Genomic DNA, 24,188 nt, shown 5'->3' with positions numbered 1-24,188 from the left:
GCTGCAAATGTGGTAGTATAGGACGTGAGCACCGAACAACATCGAGGCGGAGAAGAGAGTCTCGCCGCGAAGGGCGCGTTCCCGAGTCTCTTCTGGGCGCGTTCCCGAGTCTCTCCTGGGCGCGTTCCCGAGTCTCTCCTGGGCGCGTTGCCGTTTGAATCCGGCAGCCAATCAGAGGCGACGTCCGCCACGCACTCGCGCGCCGGCCAATCGCCGCGCGGCCGCTCTGAATGTCTCACATTTTGAATTCGCACGGAAGGTGGATACGCGACGCAAACATGGACTTCAGGATTACGTTTAGACAACGCTTTTTCGCATCTCGGAGCCTTTAGTCAGCGTAAATGGAGCCGTAGGTGTTCTGGTCGTTCCACCTCCGCACCCGTGTTACGTTCGTGACGCGTGTTAACAACCTGTAACTTTAGTCCAGGTCGTCTGTCACCAGGCTAGCTGCTGAGCTAGGCTAGGCTAGGATAGCTGGTCGACCAGCCAGTTCATCAGAAACTATTATTTTTATTATTTTTATTTTTTTTGCGAGGCCAGCACTTGATAACATAAAGTTCAGATTCACAACAGGTGAGAGTTATTTTTTTTGCTAGTTCCGCAAACAGTTTGTGTATGCATTTTTGATATGAAAAATACTAACAAAATATAGCAAACGTTGTTGTTTTCATTTTTAATGACAATTAATGACAACAGCAAATCAGAAGTCACATTACTAAGTCACATTACCTTTAGACAAAAAAATGACTATTGTATTGCAATGTAAAAAAAACACATACAATCGGAGTAAAGGCTTTGTGTAAGGATTTACTTGACTTGTCACTTTCCAAGAGTTGACATATGAGACTTATTTATATATTTTCCTGAAACACCTCTCAGACTGCAGATGTGGTGTGATTCAGACCATTAACAATGGGCCAGTCTTCAGCAGTCTTTTTTTGAAAATGTGTTTCGTCCTTTTCGCTCTGTTTGCCTGTCTATCGTGTCGTGCACGTCTAAATTTTGATACGTGGGACAGGACCGTGTCGCCACGCTGCCATGGCTGACTGCAGTGCGGTTACTTCAGGGACCGCCCCGAGCTTCCTGGTGGACTCCTCTGTATACGACTCCAGACTGGCAGAAACCTCCAAGGAACATGCCTTTCCGGACTTGGCGTCGGAGTATGGTGAGAGTAGATGAAGTCTGCCCGTCTTCCGGTCGCTCTGATATTAACTGCCCTCTTCAGTGTGGCAGAGCGCCGTCCCCTTGTGTCCGTCAAACGGCTGGAGGTCAGCCCTGTTCAGATTGCTTTGCTCTTTTCTGTGCAAGTGACCTTGCTTTCGGTGTTCTTTCTTTCAGAGGAGCTGCCTAAAGTTGAGACTAGAGTGGTTCTGCTGGGAGAAGCAGGTGGCAACGCAGACCTTGTGAAAGCTCTTCAGGTGAACAAGTGCAAAAATGTGTTTCTTCCTCAATGAAATGTATTTAACTTCAAACTGCTTTGAATTACAGTTGCATTTAATAATGGACGAAATATAGGTGCTGTAATGTGAGATTGGAGCTAGGCGTGGTGTCTCTGTAACCTCAGTACTGTTCATACTCACATTCTGTACGACAAGTTTGTGACACAACCGATGAAGATGATATCCTTCAAAGCAGAATTTGATCATATATAACAGCATTGCTTCAACATCATTTACAGCATTTATCAGACGCCCTTATCCAGAGCGAATTACAATCAGTAGTTACAGGGACAGTCCCCCCCCCCAATTTAGGGTTAAGTGTCTTGCTCAGGGACACAATGGTAGTAAGTGGGATTTGAACCTGGGTCTTCTGGTTCATAGGCGAGTGTGTTACCCACTAGGCTACTACCACCCACAATACCTCCCAACATCAGTGCTGTCTGTCAGGTTCAAAGTTGAAATCCAGCAAAAATAATAAATTGAAGCATAGCAATATACTGCTGCAACATTTTTTTTGTTCCCACCCGTGATTGGTGGGCTACAGTCTGTTCTAAACACTGATACAACAATGACAATATCTCACTTTACAGCATTGTGTTTATCACTGTGATGATACCGCAGGTGCAACAGTAAAAATACACCCTGCTACTGTGATGAAATAGTTCCACAGCTGATCTCTCCATTCCCAAGTTCCATATTTCCTGCAGCAGCAACGTCATATGACGTTGCAAGCATAAATGATAAGGCTGAGTGATATTTAAAGAGATTATGTTGATATACTTTAGTGGCGTGTTTCGAAAGAATCCAACTTGTTCTTGAATTCCTTGCCTTATCCTTAGATATTCAGGTTTTAAACCAAGATGAACTTTTTCACTGCCTCCATGAGGAATATGTTGCAGTGAAGTTCACTCTTCTCTGAAAGCTTTATAGCCCCCATTAAGATAAGAGAAGTAAATGCAAGGCTTTTCAGGGAGATAGTGACCATTTCCTATTTTGCTTCTGGGAAGGGGGTTACAGCCTCTCTGCATGAAAATAAGTGGATTTTGATGTGTTTGCCGCTTGTGTCGGTTTAGTATGTTCACAGAATGCTGAGAGCCATGTTTCCTGATTTCCAGTGCATCGCCATTGTGTCTAAAGCTGACACCCCACCCTCCCAATTCTTCCTCCCAATTTTTTTATTTTTTTTTGCTTGGAAGTTGCACTCACTGGCCCCTAAGGAATTCTTTGGGCTTTTCAGGTCTTTCCCTGAACCAAGTGGCCGACTGTTGATGAGGGGCCGATGTGGTTGTTTCTGGGTTCTGAGTTCGTGTTTTGAAGTCACCCTGCAGTAAACCCAGCAACAAACTGAGTTTGCTCGTGGGGTGTCTGTCAGACCTGCTGGCAACTTTACATTATCTGTTCTGCAATAGTGGCGTGTCCTGCCGACATCTTGATCTCCTGATCACCGTAGCATCTAGTTTCTGAATAACCTCAAAGTGGGTGTAGAAATGCCCTGTGCTGCTTTGAACTTTATTAATTTAGCAGCACTTCCCCCCCCTGAATTGCGCTTGACGTTTGTCTGAAGTTTCTGCCTTTTCCTTGTGTAGCGGGTTTGCCCGTATGCCAGTTTTATGCTAATACTTCATTCTTGCAGGGCATCAAAATAATGGAAGTCCCGGTGGTAAAGATTAAAGGAGGTGAACCGGGCACTGAGGCGGCTGAGAAATTGATTAAATCTATAGTCAATATGGTATGTCTCAGGATTTGGGATTGCATGCGGAACTGCACACAGTCTGGGACTTAACTGCATGGGGTTGGGTGATCCGAAGGTGACTGGTCTAAACTTCCTGTGTTCTCACCATGAGATTATGAGGTAACCTGTTGTCATCACTAAAAGTAACTAACAGAGGGTCTGTTCCTAAAGATAACATCAAAATGATCTTTCAGAATCATTGCACAAGGGCACATTATTTAATTATTTGTGTTTAATTCATAATCAACTAATTGTAATGATTGAAATGGCAAAGAAGGTAATATAGTCACACTTCCTGTCTCAGTCACCAGCTGTGAGATTAGTGTGAAGTGTGAACTTTCCCGTTAATTTATGATTCTTTTTTTTATGACAACTTTTTTTAAATAATAAAAAAAATTGGAACATAAACATACAGCTTTTTTTAAGTAATTTTTTTTACATTCATAGGCATCAGGAATTGTGATGAATCTTTAAAATGATTTTCCTACATGTCTCTGTCTATGTTGAATAGTTTTAATGTGAGTTAAAGTGAGATTCATTTCACTTAATGTAATTTCACAATGTACACAAGCTCAAATCCAGCTTTGCATAATGTTCATTAGCTGACCTCGGGAGCCCACGCATCATATTTCAATCTGCTGACACTATGCAACTCTGCATGCTGTTATTCTTGTAGGATGTCAAATTCATTCACTAAAAAAAAAAAACCTGAATTATCACCCCACTGCTATAATGGTGCTATCTTTTACACTTTTCTCTGCTCCTTTTAGGACATCAACATGCCGTGCATAAAGACCAACGATGTCAGACAGTTTGATGGGGAGAACGCGGAATTTGAGTCTGTGTTTGTGCTGAGCAATTTCAAGTCTCCTGACTACGACTTCCTCTACCAGAACGACAAGCGCATCCTGGGCCCTCCTGTGGTGTTACACTGCGCTGCGAGGGAGGAGGTAAAAAAAAAAAAAAAAAAAAGGCGCTTTACCACTTCTGCCAGGGTACCTTTGTCTTCATAGGAAACTAGCTCATCATTCCTCCCGCTGGCATTACCCCCAAATGTATTTTTGGGTGCATTACATTAAAGTACCTATGAGACTGCAGTAGAGAAAAGTGTTCATGCATTAAAAAAAAAAAAAGTTGGGTCTTAAGTTTAAACTCATTCCTATGCAGCTTTTTATTAGTAGCCTTAAAATTCTTGGTAGTTACCCGAGTCACGAGCAGAGCACCTGCTCAGCTCCCGGAGATTACTGTGAAGATGAACACTCGACTGGCCACAGCTCACTGCAAATCTCATCTGTCTCTGCACAGAGATTAACACAGATATATGGAGAAATACATCATGACTTTAAAAAGTGAACAAGGACAGACACTGGCGCCAACGCTTTAAAGATGAGGCTATATAACACTCAGAATGAGACGAGCAACTCCCAAACATGAATCAACCTGTCAAGTGGCTGCGTGAAAAGAGATTGTATAGGGATTAAAGGAAGCAGGACTCTCTCGCAATGGTGTCATACAAAATGGTTAATTTTTCATGGCACAACTATAGCATGAATTATTTCATTGGAACACATTCTTACATTGGACATTTTGTATATATTTCACTTTATAGAAATTAAAATGTCAATTTACTCTGATCTGCTTCCACAGCCTTTGCCGTTCTCCTCCCGTCCTCTGTATTCAACTACGATGCTCAACGTGTCACTGTGTTTCACTGGATTCCGCAAGAAAGATGAAGTGGTGAGTTGAGCTCTGATTCATATTTTGGACAGTCAAATGAGCTAAAACAGACATAATGCATGAGGCATGTTCATTAATGTAACGTACAGTATGTACAGAAACAAACAGCTGAAAACAAGAAATGGCATTTACATTTGCATCATTTATCAGACACCCTTATCCAGAGCGACTTACAATCAGTACTTACAGGGACAGTCCCCCCCTGGAGTAACTCTGGGTTAAGTGTCTTGCTCAGGGACACAATGGTAGTTAGTGGGATTTGAACCCGGGTCTTCTGGTTCATCGGCGAGTGTGTTACCCACTTGGATACTACCACCCTAAGTAATTTAAGTAATTTTTTGATTTCTCAGTTTGTGATTTGTTAAGGTCTAAAATAGGAGGATTCCATAGTGATGAATGACCACTCTCAGACCCTGGATGATGTCACCAACACAAGGCTCAGCACAAGCCTTTCTCCTCCCTTCATCTTCTGTTGCCCTCCTTTTTTTTTTTTTTTTTTTTTTTTTGCTTAGACCCCTTGTTCATTAGGCAGTCCAAATGGGCAGACAACTGTAACACTCCCAACATGCTACATCTTTAATAACTACATATGGCACATCCCCCATGCTCACTGCAACATTATTATTAGACTAGTATTTGTAATATTAGTAAGTTTTTAATTGTTGACCATTACAGGTGGAAGTTTTTTTTAAACTTGCCTTTGGTAAACACTGTGTGTGTGTTGTAGGTTAACCTCGTCAACCTGGTTCATCACATGGGCGGCACCATCCGCAAGGACTTCAGTGCCAAAGTCACGCACCTTATAGCTCATTCAACTCATGGAGAGAAGTACAGGGTTTGTACAGAAGTCACTGTTCTCATTCCTCCGGTTTTGACAGCGATTAGGCTGATGTGGGGAGGTCGCGTCAGCCGTTCTCAGACAGCCTGTGCTGGTAACTGTTAGCTGATCAAATGGTTTTCACTGTGCTTCACTCCTGTCTCTCAGCTCATCCGTGCACAGTAGTCTCTGGAGAGTCTCTCAGCTCTCCTGTTGGATTTGTTTCCTGTGAGCTTTGACAGATGAGAGACTTGTATCGCTCTGTTGATTCTTTAAAGCTGAGCTCACATTCTTTTGTCTTTTTTTTTTTTTTTTTTCTTTCATTTTCTTATCTTTTCCCCTCTCTTTTTGAAAATTCAGAATTAAGAATACTCTGGCCTTCTATCAATTTTTTTTTCGACTGGGTAAATCCTGGGAAGGGTGGCTGGTTGATTGCTGTCAATTTTTTTTTCATATTCACTTGTCAAATGTGTTAACTGATATTAGAGCTAAACTTGTGATCAATTAGGAAGCACAATTAGTACACCAGTCTGTTTTTTTATGTAGCCACCGTATCGTTATCAGAATATTTAGAATCCAGTTAAATGATCACTCTGTCCATTTAATTTATGATGTCGATGAGAATTTATAAGTTAAAATAGTCATTTAGTTAAAAGGTAAATTGACTGCCAGTTGACTGGTTTAACAGTGACTGCACCAGCTGGTTGCAAGACACTAGGAACTAGCTACATCTATTTTAACACTGGTCTAAAATAGCTATTATGGAAACTTTTTTTATGGAGACTTTTAAGTAATATTTTGATTAAAGCTCTACTCTTTTGCAGCCTTCAAAAAGGTGATGAATAATTCTGCCAAATCATGTAACGCAGTGGTTCTCATAATTTATAGTGAGATGCTTTATTGATGCACAGTCTCCCTGTGTGACTTAGTGGGGTTTCTGTTCCCCCTGCTTCACATTGTGTTTTTTCTTGGCCTTTCACTTCTCTTTCTTTTTGTTCTTTTTTCATTAGCTGGCAGTGTGTATGGGCACACCCATCCTCACCCCCGCTTGGATCCTTAAGGCCTGGGAATTCAGGGATGACATGTGAGTGCACAGCAGTCCAAATGCCACTCCAGGCCAGTGCCATTGTTATCGCTGAAACGTGTCAGGAAAACCCGCATGTGATTTCAAAGTGGAAGCGGAAGAAAGGCTGTGGAGCTAAAATAAATTGCAATCAGGGTTGGTGGAGGAATGCCTCGTATGTGACAGCATCAGCCTAGCAGAACACATCTGTGAATTTGCATCATCACAGATGTTTTAGGAGCCTGTTGTCATTCTGAGACGTGTACAGAAGTTTCCCAGAATGTGTCCTGTTGTGTTTGAATGTGTGTGCATTGTAATTATCTCAGATTATAACGGTGTCTTGCCATCCATGTTTCGTCTCCATAAACCGCAAAGACTGATGATCCAGGACAGTCCCTTCAACACTATCAATCGCAACAATTAACACAAATTCTACCAACATATGTTCCAATCCAATTTCACTTTTTCGTGTTTTTGAAACGGTGCTGTGAAATCAGCCCAGAATGCCACCTTTTGGAGAGACTTGACAAAGGAACTGTCTGAACGGCAGCAGTATTAAGGATGAATAAAACATGCTTATCTGCCTCAAAGGTGAACATTAGTGTGGTAAACTCATCACTTAACTTCTACTCGTGTCTGACCTACACTCCTGCTCAAGCAGTTAATGTACGAGCCAGTCTGTGTTACCAACGTTCCGTTTTAAGTATGTCTCCTCTGCCTTCAAAATATTGACTGGGGGCCCGAGGACAGGGTTGATAATCACCTTTGTTTATTTCATTGACCGGTCAGCCACATGAGCTTCAGCTCTGTTTACTCGGTTTTGTAACCCACCAGTTTGTCTGTAATCCCGATGTTGCATGTGTCTGGCTGCATTGCTTCTCCTTTCAGCAATTTCCACGCAGGAGATGAGGAATTCCGCACCGAGTTCAAAGTCCCTCCTTTTCAAGACTGTGTGCTGAGCTTCTTGGGCTTTTCCGAGGAGGAGAAAATCAACATGGAGGAGCGGACTCTAAAGCATGGTACTTCTGTTTTTTTTTTTGGGGTACTGCAGCTTTTGTGATGCGAAAATGATTTGATATTGTTTAGCTTCACCTCTCAGAATGATTGACTATTAAATATTTATAATGTGACTGACTGGAAGCACTGTGTTATGCATCAGATCAGTGATTCTAACTCTTTACCTGGTGGACAGGTATCTTACAGCTGCAGTCCTACAGGAATATGATTGAGATCCCCTGAGATTAGACACCATTCATAATAAAGTTGCAAAGATAAAAAAAAAAAAAAAGACTTGACACATTTGGAGCATCTGCTGTCCACAGCCACTTGTCAGTTTTGTTGTTTCTTGTGATTTCTACTGAGTTGCTGATGACAGCTGTCATACCTTTTTTCTCAGGGGGGCGATACTTGGAGGTTGGAGATGAAAAGTGTACCCACTTGGTGGTGGAGGAGAACTCCATTAAGGAGCTGCCCTTTACACCATCTAAGAGGTTATACGTAGTCAAGCAGGAGGTAAGTGCCTGTTTGGTTCTCCAGTGGAGGCACTAGTGCTCCATTGCAGGATCTGTTGACTTTCTGGATGGGTGTGGCTTAAAAATGATTCCTGTATTTCACCAAAATAATATTCTTTTACTGCCTTATGATAATGTACAGTGACAAATATCAGGTTGCTTACAATTATTTTTTTGAATCTTATAATTTTCTTTGCTTCTGTTCTTTACAAGTGGTTTTGGGGAAGTATCCAGATGGATGCTAGGGCTGGAGAGACAATGTACTCTTATCAGAAGGTAAAAAAAAATTACAAATTCTTTGCTCATTAAGCTTTATCCGCACCACCATACGAAAGCTTGTGAGTTATGTCAACTCTGTCACTCATAGCCAGAGAGTCCAGCCATGAAGAAGGCTGTGTCCCTGCTCTCCCTCAACACGCCCAATAGCAACCGCAAGAGGCGACGCCTGCGGGACACACTGGCCCAGATCACCAGAGAGACTGAGATCTCCCCCTTCCCACCTCGCAAGAGACCCTCAGCAGAGCATTCGCTGTCCATGGGTTCCCTGCTGGACATCTCCAACACTCCTGAGTCCTGCAAAACTTTGGGAGGTGAGGGAGACTCCCAGTTGTGTTGAAGACAGAAGCACAGTTGTATCAGCATCACCCGTAGAGCTCTACATTGTTTATTATTCGCAGATGATAGTGATGTGAATAATTCACTGAGGACAGGAACACGTTTTCTATTCTGTTTGATCTTAGGGGTGTAGAAAGTGATCACACTCAGGCGTGGAAAGAAAAAATCGAATAAAAACAAATATGGCAGTGAGTTGTCCTCCCTTGCAGAATGCAGTGTAGAGGGCAGGCATAGGCCGAGGAAGAGGCGGAGCAGCAGGAGTGACAGGGAGTCCAGCGGTAGGACGAGGGCACAGCAGCACTCCAGCACCCAACGGAAGGTGCCTTGGCCCACACAGCATCCCCTTGACACGGAGCACTTGTTCTGCTCCCCGCACGATTGGGAGCATACCTCCAGCCTTCAGGTTACCCCAGAGCTCCCAGGTGATGCCCTCTCAGCGTAGGTGGAGAGAGAGAGAGAGAGAGAGTGAGAGATAAAAGAATGCCAGTTAAACTGTAGAAAATGCAGAGCAGAAGAACGTTGTTGGTGACAGACTTATTTTTACAGAATATAACATAATTGGCCACTTATGTCATCTCTGTAGAGTGGTGCTCAGGATGGTTGGCGTATTTTCTTTTCACTGTTGAAATATACTCGGTACTTGGAGTAGAGAATCCTGTTGAGCTGTCTGATCCCACAAACTGCACAATGCGGATCGAGCCGCGTGTGAAACCGAACCAAACCTGTGAAGTTGGCATAAACCCTTTGCTATCTCTATAGTCACTTCTGCATGTCTGTCGATCCGTTCCAGAGATGACCAAGCCTTCGAAAAGTTCCACGCCCTCTCTCCCCAAGCAGTCAGCCAGGTGGCAGGTGTCCAAGGAGCTGTATCAGACGGAAAGTAACTACGTGGACATCTTGGCCACTGTCCTCCAGGTTACCATCTCTCTCTCTCTATCTCTCGTGCTCTCTTTCTCACACACACATTTACAGAGAGGCAATGCTTAGAGCCTGTCTCTTTCCTTATCATGCTGTCCCAGCAGTGCTGACCAGTGGGGGAGAAAATGAATTAGATTTCGGTGGCGGCGTCTCGGTCGGTAGCGCGCCCCGATCCTGCCCAGCCACCTGTGCCAGTATCTGCTATATTCTCTTTCCCATGGGGAGTGGTGTTGGTGGTACCCCACTGTCAACCTCAAGTGTTTTCTGTTTTCAAGGATAATAGAATTGGATTGATTAGGTCATTGACAGCATGCCATCAATTAATCACATGTTGACAATTCTTCATATAGTCATTATACTAATTAATGCAACTCAGTCATCTTTATTATTGATCTAAGTTTATTGTTAGAATTTGTTTGTTAGGGAACTGGATATTTCCTATTGAGATGAAAATTTCCATAACAGTTTATCCATACCTGTTTTGACTGCATTGAAATATAAGTAAAAAAAAAAACAAACTAATTCTTAAGTCTAAAATTTAATTTCTCCTTAGTGTGAAATTTTTGGAAGCTGGAGCTTTCACATTAAGTAAGAATAAACAAGTACTAATACTAACTATGTACAATAAACAAAGACAGGACGGGAGACAATGTGAGCATGTGCATTTACAGCAAAGTGAGAAATATATTTAATGGCATGATCAAATTTCCCTTTCACTCAGATTATTTAACATTAATGCAGTGGCTAGAAATGTATTGCAGTGGTACGTTGCCGTTCATCTCAGATGGTCTGCTCTAGAATGTCTCCACCTACATAGTCATAAGTGGAAAGGTTACATCCCCTTTCTCATACTGTGTCCGCCCAGAGAAAATACCACCAACCGAAAACTTGAATTGCAGTTGCTCTGTGATTGGATATAAAAATGAGCACAATTTTTTTTGTTAAGTCACACGAGACTATCACTTTTTTTTTTTTCTGGAAAAACACAGACACGACTTCCTATTTGCACTAAACATTGTGGTTGGTGAATGGTATTGATGATGCCCCCTCAACTTCTATAGACCGCTCTCCTCCTCGTCCTGCCTCTTTCCTTCACACTTTCATTTTAAGCTACACACCAAAACTTGTGGGAGTGTAGTTTTGCACCACACCCGCATTTCAGAAAGAGAGTTTAGCTCTACTGTTAGGGGACCAAAAAGACCTATATAAAAGCATAATGGGGGATCTTTAAAGTCTTAATCTTTGGATGATTATTTCTGTCATAGCCCTACTGTCTACCATCTTTACTGGTTATGTCTACCACAGGTTTACTGTTCTGGATTGGTGGGTATGCAAAATCAGACCTGAGTATAGGACTCAAGGATTCAATTAACAATGATGGGGCACTCTGGTGACTCTGTAGCCATAGAAAGCAATTGGTGGTTCAGCTGAAACAGGAGCTTGGAGTCATCAGGGAACATTTCTCAAGGCCAGATTTCAGTTAGCTGATGTTAGTAATTACTGAATTACAATCAGGGTGGCCTTGCTCCAATCTGTCTTAGATTAAGAATGTGCAACCTTGGTTTATTAGCTGGCAACAGCTCAAGACAAATATTCTGGTTTTTAATTTTCACTTGTTCAGCACACTGCTCCATTCATACTTCTTACGTGAGTGTATTATTAAACATGAAGAGAGACATGCTTAATTTTTAAATAATCAGATTCTGTTCCAAACTCCTTATATTTTATAAATACACTACTCAAAAAACATAAAAGGGAACACAAAAATAAGACATCCTAGATCTGAATTAATTTAATTTTCTTATTAAATACTTTGTTCTTTACCTGTTAAATGAGCTGACCACAAAATTATTGATCGTTGGTGAATTGTGTGAGACATTATGTTCCTGTTGTGCTCAATTGGATTCAGGTCTGGGGAATGTGCGGGTCATGCCATAGCATCAATGCTGCCTTCTCGCAGGAACTGCGGTCACACTCCAATTATATGAGGTCTAGCATAGTCTTGCATTAGGAGGAACCCAGGTCCAACCACACCAGTATATGGTCTCACAAGGGGTCTGAGGATCTGGATGAGCTGCACTACCTGAGCCACTTGCGTGGGTTGTAGACTGCTACCACTAGAGTAAAAGCACCACCAGCATTCAAAAGTGACCAGAACATCAGCCAGAAAGCATAGGAACTGAGAAGTGGTCAACACCTGCAGAACTACACCTTTATTGTGTAATTGATTGTCAGTGTTGCTTCCTACGTGATTTCACAGAAGTGTGATTGACTTGGGCTTATATTAGGTTGTTTAAGTGTTCCCATTATTTTTTCTCTTATTTTTTTGAAGAGTGTATATCATAAATGGTTTGGCCACACTAAAATTCTCTTTTTGCAATTATATTATGCTAATGGTATGCTTTAGATCTTTCTGTCATTCATACAAACTTTCAATTCTAGTCCCTCAATGAATGCTATTCAGTACGACCTAAAGCATACCCTTTTCTTTCTTTCATCTGTTTTGGTCAGTGTCCCAATTTGCAGTAACTCTGCCAGGGCACAGTCACATCCAACAATCCAAAAGGGTAAAGTCATCCTGACTAGACGAGTCTTTCTAATGGACCTTTGATTTTTAACATCACTAAAAGCTGAGTGTACAACAATGTGTGTCCTAAGCTTTTGTGAAATGTTTTGTTCGTCTGCTATTCAATGACGTGTGTTGTCCACAAGGGAGGAGTCAGACTTGGATATGAACCTATGATTCTAACTGTATAATAGGGTTAGATGATGTGCCTTAAAACAATTAATTATTCATAAATAAGATGATAATATATCACAATGTCTATTATAATATTACAGATTGGCCATCCATCTTTGATTAGGCATGCACTGCTTTCTCCTACATGTTGATATGCATGCTAATATAACAGTTGAAAACCTTCCTCCCCTGAGTCTCGCCTTTTAATATCTCTTCTTTCAGCTCTTCAAACACCCCCTAGAGAAGGAAGGTCAGGTGGGAGGGCCCATTCTGGCTCAAGAGGAGATTAAGACCATATTTGGCAGCATTCCCGACATCTACGAAGTGCACACAAGGATAAAGGTTGGCCAGCATCCCTTCACATCATCAAACAAATGAGAAGAGAGTGCTGTTTAACAGCCTCTGTGTCTGCAGTGCTTAATATTGATGACCTAATTTGACAGGCTGACCTGGAAGAGCTGGTGATGAACTGGTCAGAGGATCAGAGTGTTGGTGATATCATTCTGAAATATGTGAGTGTGATTGGAGCCTTGTTACAAATTAGACTTGTCCCTTTGTAGCAGTTTTACTGGATAGCCCATGACCTTATGCCTCTGCTTTATTGTAGTCTAAAGAGCTGGTCAAGGCTTACCCGCCCTTTGTCAACTTTTTTGAGATGAGCAAGGAGACTATTGTTAGGTGTGAGAAGCAGAAACCCCGATTTCATGCTTTTCTTAAGGTAAGTTTTGAAATTTTGGGTATCTATCTATGTGGAGGTGGGGATTTTTGTTGATGTTTTGTCTGTGTGTGTGTGTGTGTGTGTGTGTGTGTGTTTGTATTTTAACCAAATGTTTTTTTCTTTCCTTTCTCTACTCCTTTACCCCCCATCCTTAAAGATCAATCAAGCAAAGCCCGAATGCGGGCGGCAAACCCTGGTGGAGCTGCTGATTCGTCCAGTGCAGAGGCTGCCAAGCGTGGCTCTCCTACTCAACGGTAAAATACTGTATGCCTCAGAATTACCGTTCCTAGTTCGGCAGCCGCTCTCGATGGGGTGCACAGATTAGTCTTTCTGTCTAGACCCTCTGATTGCAGGCTGAGGGAGAAAAACAAACGGTTTATGCAGCGCGGCTCTCTCCTTACAATGTGTTATTTGGTTACGTGTTTTTTCTGCAGCAGTTTTGGCGCCCTGGTGCTGTAATTATAGGTTTGGGAGTAAAGTAATGTACATATAATGCTCTTATCTCTTTTCAGACATAAAGAAGCACACTTCAGAGGACAACCCAGATAAAGTCACTTTAGAAAAAGCAATCGAGTCACTCAAGGAAGTTATGACGTAAGTCTAGTAATGCTGCCTCAAATGTCAAATACGTTTATAACTGGAAAATAAACATCCTTTAATTTATATGTCCACTTTAAATATAATGAAGACCTGTGATGACTAATTTAATTTTAAGAACAGTTAAGAACTCTTAATTTTAACTATGATGGTGTGAAGTTTAAATGTTTTTTTTCCCAGTCACATCAATGAAGACAAGAGGAAAACAGAAGGCCAGAAGCAGATCTTCGATGTTGTTTATGAAGTGGATGGCTGTCCGGTATGCTATTTGTGTTTAACCCAAGTGTGTTTGGCAGGCTGTGGCACTGGAATAAGCTTCCAATCTGTGTCATCTGTATTTCAGGTATTCAGGTTTATGTTACCCATGTGATTCAGTTCATTTCCCTGGGCTGCACCTGCAGCATTGTTTATTTCACACCATCATCTTACAAATCAGCTTGTTGGTGCTGCAGTCAGAGCTCTTTTTTTTTTTTTTTTTTTTTTGCCTCATTGTATTGGTTGGACAGGATTTATAAAGGCTCCTTTTTCCACCTGAATCCTTTATGAACTGATCAGGGCGAATGAATGAGTACACATCTGCTACCTTAAGTGCACCTCATGAATCTCAATATGGATAAGCCTGGCTTCTAAGCGCATAAATAGTGTTTGTAATAAGGTTTTGGGGACTGATTTGAGTAGAAAGCAGGCTCCCTCCATTACCCATTGAGTGCGAAACAGAGGTTGTTTGAGAGCTCCATAAATACATGGTGCGCTCCATTAAGGAGTGTGCCTCTGATTGAATAATCAAGGCCCCATCTCCTGCAGCCTGTGTTTTATTTATTCATAAGCAAAGCCTTGGTTCTCTGTTCAAAGGCTGTGGCGAGCGTTAACACTGATTTCAGCTCTGCTGATTTCAGGCCAATTTATTATCGTCTCACCGGAGCCTGGTGCACAGAGTGGAGACCATTGCGCTGGGGGATAAGCCGTGTGATCGAGGAGAGCACGTCACCCTCTTCCTCTTCAACGACTGCCTTGAGGTAACATTACAGTGTAATACCATGCATTAGCTGGGCTTTTAGAACGGTTTTGCATCTTGTTCTAGTTTCAGGTGACTAGGCACAGAAGGTGGCCTGCTGACAGGCTTCCATCCATGTTTTGATGTTTCAATGTTAACTGTTTTATTAATGTGAAAACAGGAGTGTTGAGTTTTGCTTTCCATTTTTGTCTCTGCTGATGCTTCATTCAAAGTGTCAAATTTTACAGTTGGCTGAAATTTTGGGATTTTGGCATAATTGCTCTCCCCTGACTTCATTTCTCTCAAAATTAGGCTCTACTTTCTGCATTAGGGATGTTTTAAACAATCATTTATCCACATTTCTTTCCAAGAAAAAAGTATTTTTCACTTGAATTACAATGGGGCACAGCAGCTGGCTCTGTTGGAAATGTGTTAGGTAGGGTCTGTAATGAGCGCAGGGGACAGTGTGCTTGTAATCCCCAATTCATCGATTAACGCCCCCATGCTTTTCTACGCCTCGTCCCTCTCCCACTGCTCCCCTACGTCCACATGCCTGCATCCAAAGAGCAGTGGCTCTTAGCCTAGTTCTTGGCCATTAGAGAGGGGATAATGAGCAGGATTGCTTCCCTTTTTGCAGGGTGTTACAGATGAGTCATGGTTAAAGAGCGCTCGGTACTCGTTGTTGTAATGATTGGACGTGGATGTGCTCTTTGTCTCTCAGCTCCATTTCTCTCCCTTTTGTGTGTCTCTCTTTCCGTTGGCTTGTTTCTGCGACTACACAGATTGCACGGAAGCGGCACAAGGTCATCAGTACTTTTAGGAGCCCTCTGGGACAGACACGGCCACCTGCCCAACTCAAGCATATTGCCCTCATGCCCCTTTCTCAAATCAGACGGGTGCTGGACCTTCAGGACACAGAGGGTGAGCCCACTATTTCTCCTACATTCATGCAGCTCATACACAGATGGTACAGCGACCGCCATATTTAGGACACATAAACATCAGAATTTATGAAAAAAAAATCTGTGACACTTAAATGTTATCTGTCCTGCATATCAATAACTGCTTTATTGTGTTTAGAAATCCTAATTGTCCCCGGCCAGTGCAACAAACCTCCAGAAATGTAAAGATGTTCTCAGAAAACAATGAAAGGGAGGAGGGGAGTTCTCTATTGCCTAGCAACGACAGCTCCCACATCCAAATATATACTGAAAGCCATTTATGGACAATATGTTCTTCCAGGAATTCATTTGTGTTTGACTTCAGATTCTAACGAAATGAATGTGCTTAATGAGCAAGTAGCTCTTCAGTGCATTAAGCCTGTCTCTTTCTGTCTGCCTGCATATTCCTGTGATGGGGACAGATATTAGAATAAGCTTTTATACTGCCTCTCGTGTATTAACTCTCTGAGAAAGATTAATGCAGGTGTCCCTAGATCTTTGTTTTGGTCTCTAATGGGTTTTAGACATGTCACTTTATACAGTGTAAATGACTGATTGAACAGCATTTCCCCCCCTCCAATTTCATTTCTATATTAAATTTTAGTTTTTTTTATGAACAGGAGGCTGACTGAGCTCATAAGAATGTTGGGTAGGTTTTGCCAGAAGTTGTAGAGACAGGCAGTCTGGTTCTTCAAAAGCCCAAGTCTGTTGCTGGTTTGAGCTGCTCCATTTGGCGCTGTGCTGGCCAGCTTGAATCTGACCAAAGACACAGATTCCTCTTAATAAGACACGGAATCATGAAGATTTAAATGGACACCAAACACAATTGTGCCATTTGTAGCTGAATATTATAAAGTAACATACCAAACGTGGTCATCCCAGGCTATTGTTTTGTCCATCAGTTCCTGTGACAGAACTGATAAATGTCTTTGGTGACTGTGAATACTTGTCACCCAGGCATGCATTAATAAAATAATGGCAGAGAGAAAGAACAATGCACACAGAGGCAGATCAGCAGTGCTCTGTGTGTTTTCAGTGAGGTGCTCCAAGATCAACAGCCATAGAGCCTGCAGATTCCCACCCCAGAAGCCCCATCAGGCGCATCAGCTCCACTTCCTCTACTCTTTGTGGTTGCGCTCATTTCTCCTATCTCCCCCTCACACAGAGTGCCATAATGCCTTCGCGCTGGTGGTCCACCTCCCCACCGAGCAGGAGAACCTGTTGTTCAGCTTCCAGCTGACAGCTGAGGACACGCCCAAGTCAGTCTGGCTGAAGACCCTCTGCCGGCAAGTGGCCAACACCATCTGCAGGGCTGACGCTGTGAGTCACCCGTCCCGCTAACATGCCGTACCCTTTCACCCGCTCCCCCCACCCACGGTGCCTCTTTACCGGTTCAACAAGGCCGATAAAGGACATTTATTTATTTATATATTTACTTACTTATTTATTTATTATCTTTTAAACACCAACAGATTACGTGGTGCAGAAGGACCTTTCTGGTCTTTTTAATCCTATTAGATTGTCTGCTGTGCTTAAGCCTGGAAGACAGATTAATGTAATTAGAGGGACAATTGTACTTGAACTTTACACACCAGACAGTGATGGCCACCCCAGATGCACAGGTCCCTCTTGCCGTTTTACCAGTAAATCCAGAGCCAGGATGTGCCAATATATATATTTTCGTTTCATAATTAAAAACAAGTGCATGGGTCCCCCACGAGAGACATGAACATATTGAAGACCCCTTGCTGCAATTTTTACATTCTCCACAAGGTGGCAATGTGCTACTTTACTTTTTTTTTTTTTTTCTCCCCCAAAGAATTTCTCCTGTTATACCTCCTAAAGCAATTCTCCCCCTCGTCTTCTCCCTTTTTGAATATCAATCATATTGTGAAGCTGGACAGCAGCACTTTGCATTTTGACGGCAAAGCAAAACAAGTTCTGTAGTCAATTAATTATTTATTTCTGTCTGTTTTTAAATAGGAGGATCTCATCCAGTCCACTGATCCCGACTCAGTCCAAGTGAGCACAAAAGACATGGACAGCACCCTCAGCCGAGCATCCAGAGCCATCAAAAAGACATCAAAGAAGGTGCCTTGTGAGACATTAAATCCCGAGGGAAGGACTGTCCTTCATTCCTTGTAGCGCAGACACACAAGCATTATGGGACACCACAGAATCAACTGCTTCTGTTATTTAAATTGAAAGGGATTAGCATTGTGATGCACTCCACACAAAAAAATGTGTCTTCTGCACCTAACCCACCACCCTTAGTGAACTGTGAGTGGGGGATGGTACCTTGCTCATGGGGACCTCAGTGGCACCTTGCCGGTTTGGGATTTTGAACCCTTGAGTTAGGAGTCCTTACTCTCTAGTCCTTACTGCCCCACATTGAGGGTGCGAGACTTTCTCTCCGCTGATTTGGCAGGTGTGTCGCGGTGGGAAAAACACTAGTAAATACAGGAAGCAGATCTGCTGTGGTGGACTGTGTTTGCGTGAAATTGGAGGAACATGATGGAAGTAAATTTACGCAAGTTTGCTGTTGCCTTGGCAGTTTTATTGTATAATACATGTATTTATCACTTTAGGCAAATGTTGCGCATTTACATCTTGAAATGTAGCATTTGACATTTACTCATAACTCGCTGTAATCAAATCATGTGATAGGGTTTGGTCCTGTTTTAGTTTGGTATGTGTGCAGACTTCGATTCGAATCTAGACCACCTTTTCATGGGTGTCTGTTTTATATTACTGTGTTCACACCGGACTAAATGAGGAAATGAAATTGAGTTTGATTCAAGTGCACTAAAGCCGGTAGGTGTGAAAGCACCCTCAGTTTGAATGACTACAGCAACTACCTTTTACTATGCTTTATTCCAGGTCACCCGAGCATTTTCTTTCACCAAGACGCCCAAACGTGTGATCCAGAGAGCCTTCATGGCCAGCAACACTCCCGACGAACGAAGCCCTGGCCCAGCCAATGAGCACATGAGCCGCATGGCCAGCACGTCCACTCTGGCTGTAAGTCCCCTTTTCTGTCCGACAGTCTGCTCTGTGTAGTTGTGCTCTTTTATCCAACCACTCGTCCCTCTTGCTTCCTTTGGCATCCATCGCCACTGATAAGCATTTAACCTTGAACAGTGCGCGGTGCTGTTGAAAACACTGTTTTCTTCCAACAACAGGTACTTGAGTTCTGAATTCTGCTGTGCAGTTAAATGACTGTGTAGTGGTTCAGGGGTTTAGAAGAAATATATGTAGAACGTGAGGAACGTTTTCTTTTACAAGTTACTCATCTCTTACTTTTAACCATCCTAACATGAATCGATGTCTGGATGCTGACGTTGTGCATTGTACACCAGATTTGAATCTCTTTTTTTTAAGATTAATTTGAGGAGATTGTTTTGTACTTTGCATGATGTAGATTTATGTAGATGTATAAAATATTCAAGAAGGAGTTACAGAACCTTTTAATGGCAATTTGTTATTCCTCATGAACCATATCTCATTCATGTTGTCCTGTTCAACCACACATTGTTCTTTTCTGAAAATTGAAATAGATTCTACCTCAACCATGTGAATCTCCACTCTGAGTCTGTGTATGTAAAGTCAATAATTTGTAAGAACAAGTGATGAGTTGACATTGTTCTACAAGGCATTATGGTGGTCAGAATGCTAGAACTTCCAACTTATTCGCAAAACCATTATTATTTAAAACAGAGAACAATACAAGCGGTGGAAATATTTTCTCAGGTTTTCGGGTAACGTGCTGCATCCAAAACACCGTAGTTTCTCATCTGTTCAGCTCAAATTCACATTACAGATGTTAAATTATAGAGTTTTTTATATTTAAAAACAGAAGTGACAAATATACATTTATTATCATTCATTTTTGCTTGGGTTGCTTGCCCAGGTAAACTCTGTGTTTCTGGAAACACTGCAGAAAATTGCCATTTGTTTATTTTTATTTTTCCATTCGAGTGAGAGAGATGAATAATAACATAAAAATAAACATTTTAAAAACCAAAGGCCGAACACGGAGTGCTTTTGAAACTTTTCTGTTAAGCAAAGTGGATGGTTCTGAGAATGGAAGAGTGGAGTAACCTCAGTAAAAACCTCACTGCATCTTTATCTAGCTCGTTCTCTCTGTCTCTCTCTCTCTCTCGTCCTCCTTCCATCTCTCTCTTTTTTTTTAGATGCCACGCTCAGCCTCCACTTTCAGCCTCTGTGCCTCCACAAAGAGTGCAGTGGTGCAGCGCTCCAACTCTATGGACCATGCCCCGCGCCCATGTGTGCCCGTTTGTGTGCGCACCCCAGAGAACACCACCCTTAGCCACCCTGACCAATCACAGGCCAACGTTAAGTCCCCCACCGCCTATCTGGCTCCTCCCTCGGCACTGTGTCGGCAGCCTCTCCCCTGTCAAGTTGGCAGGGTCACGCCCCGCAGGGAGACTCTCCTGTAGGCCCCAAGTGAGCAAAGCAGTTCTGTGTCCTTCACTCACCCTCTTCCTCTCTCACTCGATCAGAAGTGGGCATATAGTGGTGGCACCGTCATTAACTGGGATTCATTTGGCTTCTCGAGCACGTAACTCCCATGGGTGCATTTTACTTCCATTCTAAAATAAACACTTGAACAAATTCACTCTCTTCTGTATTTCCATATAATCAACCATCCCTTTATACAATAAAAAAAATCCTTCTCTAATTTGCGCGATATAAAGGCATCTGGGTTTCGAAAGCTGCTTTTCACGTTGGATGCAGAACAATGCGGCAATGGCAATTTATCATTGGATTTTAAACAAAAGTCGCACTTGGAATTTACCCACCTGCCAGTTGCATTGATCCAGGTCCATCCAATGAAACTGCAGTGGCACCTATAAACGCCGTTAGCCTGCATGGGAATTGGGCTTTCACCAACGTGTTTCATGCAGAGTGTTTTTGCTCAGATCTGCTGCGAGATACTTGTGTGGTCCTGAGGTCTCTCTCACCTCACAACTCTTTCTTCCTATCATAATCACTCTCTTACTAGCTCTGTGTGTCTGTGTGTGTGTGTGTGTGTTTTGCTTGTCCTCAACTAGGTCTATGCTTAAAGATAACTGTAGTTAATGTGTATGTAAATCATTTTAATAGAATTCAGTCAATAATTACAACTTTGTGAATTCATTAATTTTTACTCTCTATATATTGGGGGAGTATTTAAGGTTTTGCACAAATATTGATGTAAATTCCTAGAGAGGGCAATGGCATAAGACCTAACAATGTATGAAATATTAAGTGGTTTTTTTTTTGTTTTTTTTTAAAGGCAATTGCTGACCTTGAATGAACTAAGACATGAGCTTTTCTAATAAATATCAAACTTTATTTTCCCTCTTCATACACAGGTTGTTCATTCACCATCCATGGTTAACCTTCCATCCATGTTTGAGAGGAAATACCATACCTTCAGTCGATCAACAACCCACCTCATTTGATGCAAGGGATTCATTTTAACAGCAAAGTTGTTTAAATAAATGGTCCATGGTACACCTCTTTTCTTTTCTTTTTTTGAGCATTTTAAAAGCTGCAGAGGGTCTGACAATTAATGTCTGGCTTGGCAAAATGAAGGATGTATTTTTCTGTTTTGTATTAAAGCAGTTTTGTGCACACTAATCACCAACATTGGAGTAAGAATGTATTAACTTAACTGACATTTTATATCCATTTTCTGTAGACTGATAGCAATGTTTCACTGAGTGATTAACAAATGAAAGTATTTGCGTGTCTGGGAACAAGCCTGTTGGTTTCAGTTGCCTTAGTTTCCAGCTTTTATAAAGCTACAGAGCAATTTGTTTAATTCCAGTAATCCGAATTAGGGTATTGGCCAACTAACACCCAAACCGTGTATTATATTTGCATATATTTTAAATACTCATTTTACTTTACTGTTGTGGGTAAAGGTTTTTTTCTTATGTCTTGTATCTGAAGAAGGTGAAAGAAAGCCCAGTCTTCTGTATTTATTCTGAGAAATCATATGTACTCTATGTAAAGAATTTTTCTTGTTTTCTTTTTAGTGTGCGAATATGCTGTCTTTTCCCTCCTCCTTTCCGTCCTGACTTTTTTTTTTTTCTTCTTCTTTCTTTCTCTTCTTCACTATGTGTTTGCTATATTTAAAGGCACTTTTGTATCTTTGTTTATCTAAGAGACCTTTTCCTGAGCTACCAGGATAGATTACTGTTCAGTATCAATCATTGGAAATCACAACTGAGATTGTGACTTAAGAGTTTTTTTTCCCCGACACCAGTTTGCTTGATTTTCAATAAAAGAATCAAACCAACAGTCTTTTTAATATAATTCAATCTGTAGCCTTAATTCATTTAAGTTATATAATTTACTGTATTAGATACAACTGTTTTTTTTTTTATTTTATTTATTTTTTTTTTATTAGTAGTATTTTATAGGTCTTTTTAAATTGGCCCTATTTTTCATGTCTCATGAGCAAGGGGGAGAGGACATGAACGATATTCCAGCACATGAGCGCCACAAGATTTCTGAAAGTATCCTGACCCACAGGTCCAACATTTGTATTGTTATGATATACTTCAAGACTTTCCTAATTGGGTTTGGCTGAGCATTAGCCTACACTGTCCTACTGAGAGAGAACACTGCCATCATGAAATGGTGAGCCAACCATTTATATACCAGAAACACTCCAGAGGAGCAGCTACATTTTTTTTTTTTAGGTTTCTTTCAGGAAAAGTACCAGCATTAAAGAGACAGACTCAACTGTAGTGACAACACTCTTGCTCCACCCATGTGCTTAAGACGTCAAGTTATATTTACATTTAAGGCATTTGGCAGACGCCTTTATCCAGAGCAACTTAAAATGTGCTTTTATCAATGAAGTGATCAATTCTGCAGTTTTAATTATAAACATAATTATATTTTATATAATTTAAACCTCTCCCTCAGTCACGCAACCACACAATGACTGTTTCTACTGTATATTTCTTTATTAGGGGTTTAAATCTATATACATTATTGTCTCTGGTGTAACAGTCTTTGATGTACAATACTGTGCACTGCTGCCAGGTGCAATTCCACAGATTTTATTTAAACATATTTCATTTTTTATTGCTCTTCTGTGTCTTGTGTCTCTCTGGCCTTGCATGTTGCGGCAGTCATTATATTCTATATTTTTTTGGAATCATTAAGGTCTGATTCTGATTCATATTAATAAAAATAGATTTCTTGAGGTCTGTGTTTACCACAATAAATTTGAATGACACTTGCTGGAAATTGTTGATCAGACCCATACTAATGATCATCTTACCTGCAATCGAGAGCAAGACTTTATTCCACTTCCAGCTGAAGTTACATGTTGCATGTGCCCCAGACAATGAAGAGTCTCCTAGACACTGGGCAACATTAGAGCCCTAAGGCAAGTCGAGACAAGGGAATGCCAAAATAGAAAAAAAGAGACACAACAGAGGACTGAGTTTCTTTTCATATTTGCCTCTCCATCGCTTCAAAGTGAATGAAAGAAGCCTGTTTAATGTTGAAGTGGAGGAGAGTGGCTGTTTGTCATGATGGCTGGGTAGTTAGTAGGACCTGTTCTCAAAAGGGTTCAGATGGCCACTCGGCACACTTCAAACAAGCTCCCCAGGGAATTTAAAGCCAGCTTTCCCATTCAAACCTTAATCTTCACAAAAAAAAAAACTGACAATTTCTAAAGTCTTAGTCAAAAAAGATGAAGCATTAAGTGGGATTATTTTAAACAAGTTATGCGCAAGAATACAGTTATATGTTATACGCAAGAATACAGTACAGGTTAAACATTTGGACACACCTTCTACATTGGTAGATTCTTACTGAAGGCATCAAAACTACATTTGGAGTTATGTACATAACAAAAAGTGGAGACCTGGCCTCCACAGTCACTGGACCTGAACCCAATCCAGATGGTTTGGGGTCAGCTGGACCGCAGAGTGAAGGCAAAGGGACCAACAACACTGGGGGCAGTGGTGGCCTAGCGGTTAAGGAAGCGACACCATAATCAGAAGGTTGCCACTGAGCAAAGCACCGTCCCCACACACTGCTCCCCGGGCGCCTGTCATGGCTGCTCACTCAGGGTGATGGGTTAAATGCAGAGGACAAATTTCACTGTGCATCGTGTGCTGTGCTGCTGTGTATCACATGTGACAATCACTTCACTTTTTTTTTTAACAAGTGCTAAACACCTCTGGCGACCTCTTGAAGCTCATCGAGATAATGGCAAGAATGCACAAAGCGGTAATTAGAGCAAAGGGTGGAAATTTTTTAAGAAACAAGAATATATAAATATAAAACATGTTATTCAGTTATTTCATCTTTTTTTGTTAAGTACATAACTC

At 41.6% G+C, this 24,188-nt stretch overlaps 1 protein-coding gene across 6 annotated transcripts; it reads left to right on the top strand.

Moving 5' to 3' along the window:
* Nucleotides 1–259: 259 nt before the first annotated feature.
* Nucleotides 260–21,906, top strand: ect2 (epithelial cell transforming 2). 6 transcript variants are annotated; one of them, XM_029000718.1, is made up of 26 exons: nt 260–573; nt 1,019–1,165; nt 1,339–1,418; nt 3,073–3,168; nt 3,942–4,121; nt 4,819–4,908; nt 5,636–5,743; nt 6,736–6,809; nt 7,677–7,807; nt 8,185–8,300; nt 8,513–8,575; nt 8,667–8,889; nt 9,705–9,829; nt 12,795–12,914; nt 13,016–13,084; nt 13,180–13,290; nt 13,448–13,544; nt 13,803–13,884; nt 14,068–14,146; nt 14,784–14,903; nt 15,664–15,802; nt 16,988–17,142; nt 17,806–17,913; nt 18,703–18,843; nt 20,016–20,289; nt 21,201–21,282. In XM_029000718.1, exons 2-25 carry the CDS (start codon nt 1,039–1,041, stop codon nt 20,280–20,282), a joined length of 2,901 nt encoding a protein of 966 aa, XP_028856551.1. In that variant the 5' UTR covers nt 260–573; nt 1,019–1,038; the 3' UTR covers nt 20,283–20,289; nt 21,201–21,282. The 6 variants fall into 6 exon arrangements, with proteins under 6 accessions (XP_028856551.1, XP_028856553.1, XP_028856555.1 ...); XM_029000720.1 differs by lacking the exon at nt 20,016–20,289 and having other exon boundaries at nt 21,201–21,906; XM_029000722.1 differs by lacking the exon at nt 20,016–20,289 and having other exon boundaries at nt 17,806–17,920; nt 21,201–21,906.
* The last annotated feature ends 2,282 nt before the right edge of the window (nt 21,907–24,188 follow it).

This window comes from Denticeps clupeoides, chromosome 13 (assembly GCF_900700375.1).
Source record: "Denticeps clupeoides chromosome 13, fDenClu1.1, whole genome shotgun sequence".
NCBI lineage: Eukaryota > Metazoa > Chordata > Actinopteri > Clupeiformes > Denticipitidae > Denticeps > Denticeps clupeoides.
The sequence above is the reverse complement of the archived record's forward strand: the minus strand, read 5'-3'. Positions and strand labels throughout refer to the sequence as shown.

Excerpts from the sequence above, each read along its gene's own strand:
- ect2 (XM_029000718.1), top strand. The coding sequence starts at position 1,039 with ATGGCTGACTGCAGTGCGGTTACTTCAGGGACCGCCCCGAGCTTCCTG. Across the intron at positions 1,166-1,338 it reads GGACTTGGCGTCGGAGTATG|AGGAGCTGCCTAAAGTTGAG; the intron begins GTGAGAGTAGAT and ends TCTTTCTTTCAG. Across the intron at positions 13,291-13,447 it reads GATTTCATGCTTTTCTTAAG|ATCAATCAAGCAAAGCCCGA; the intron begins GTAAGTTTTGAA and ends CCATCCTTAAAG.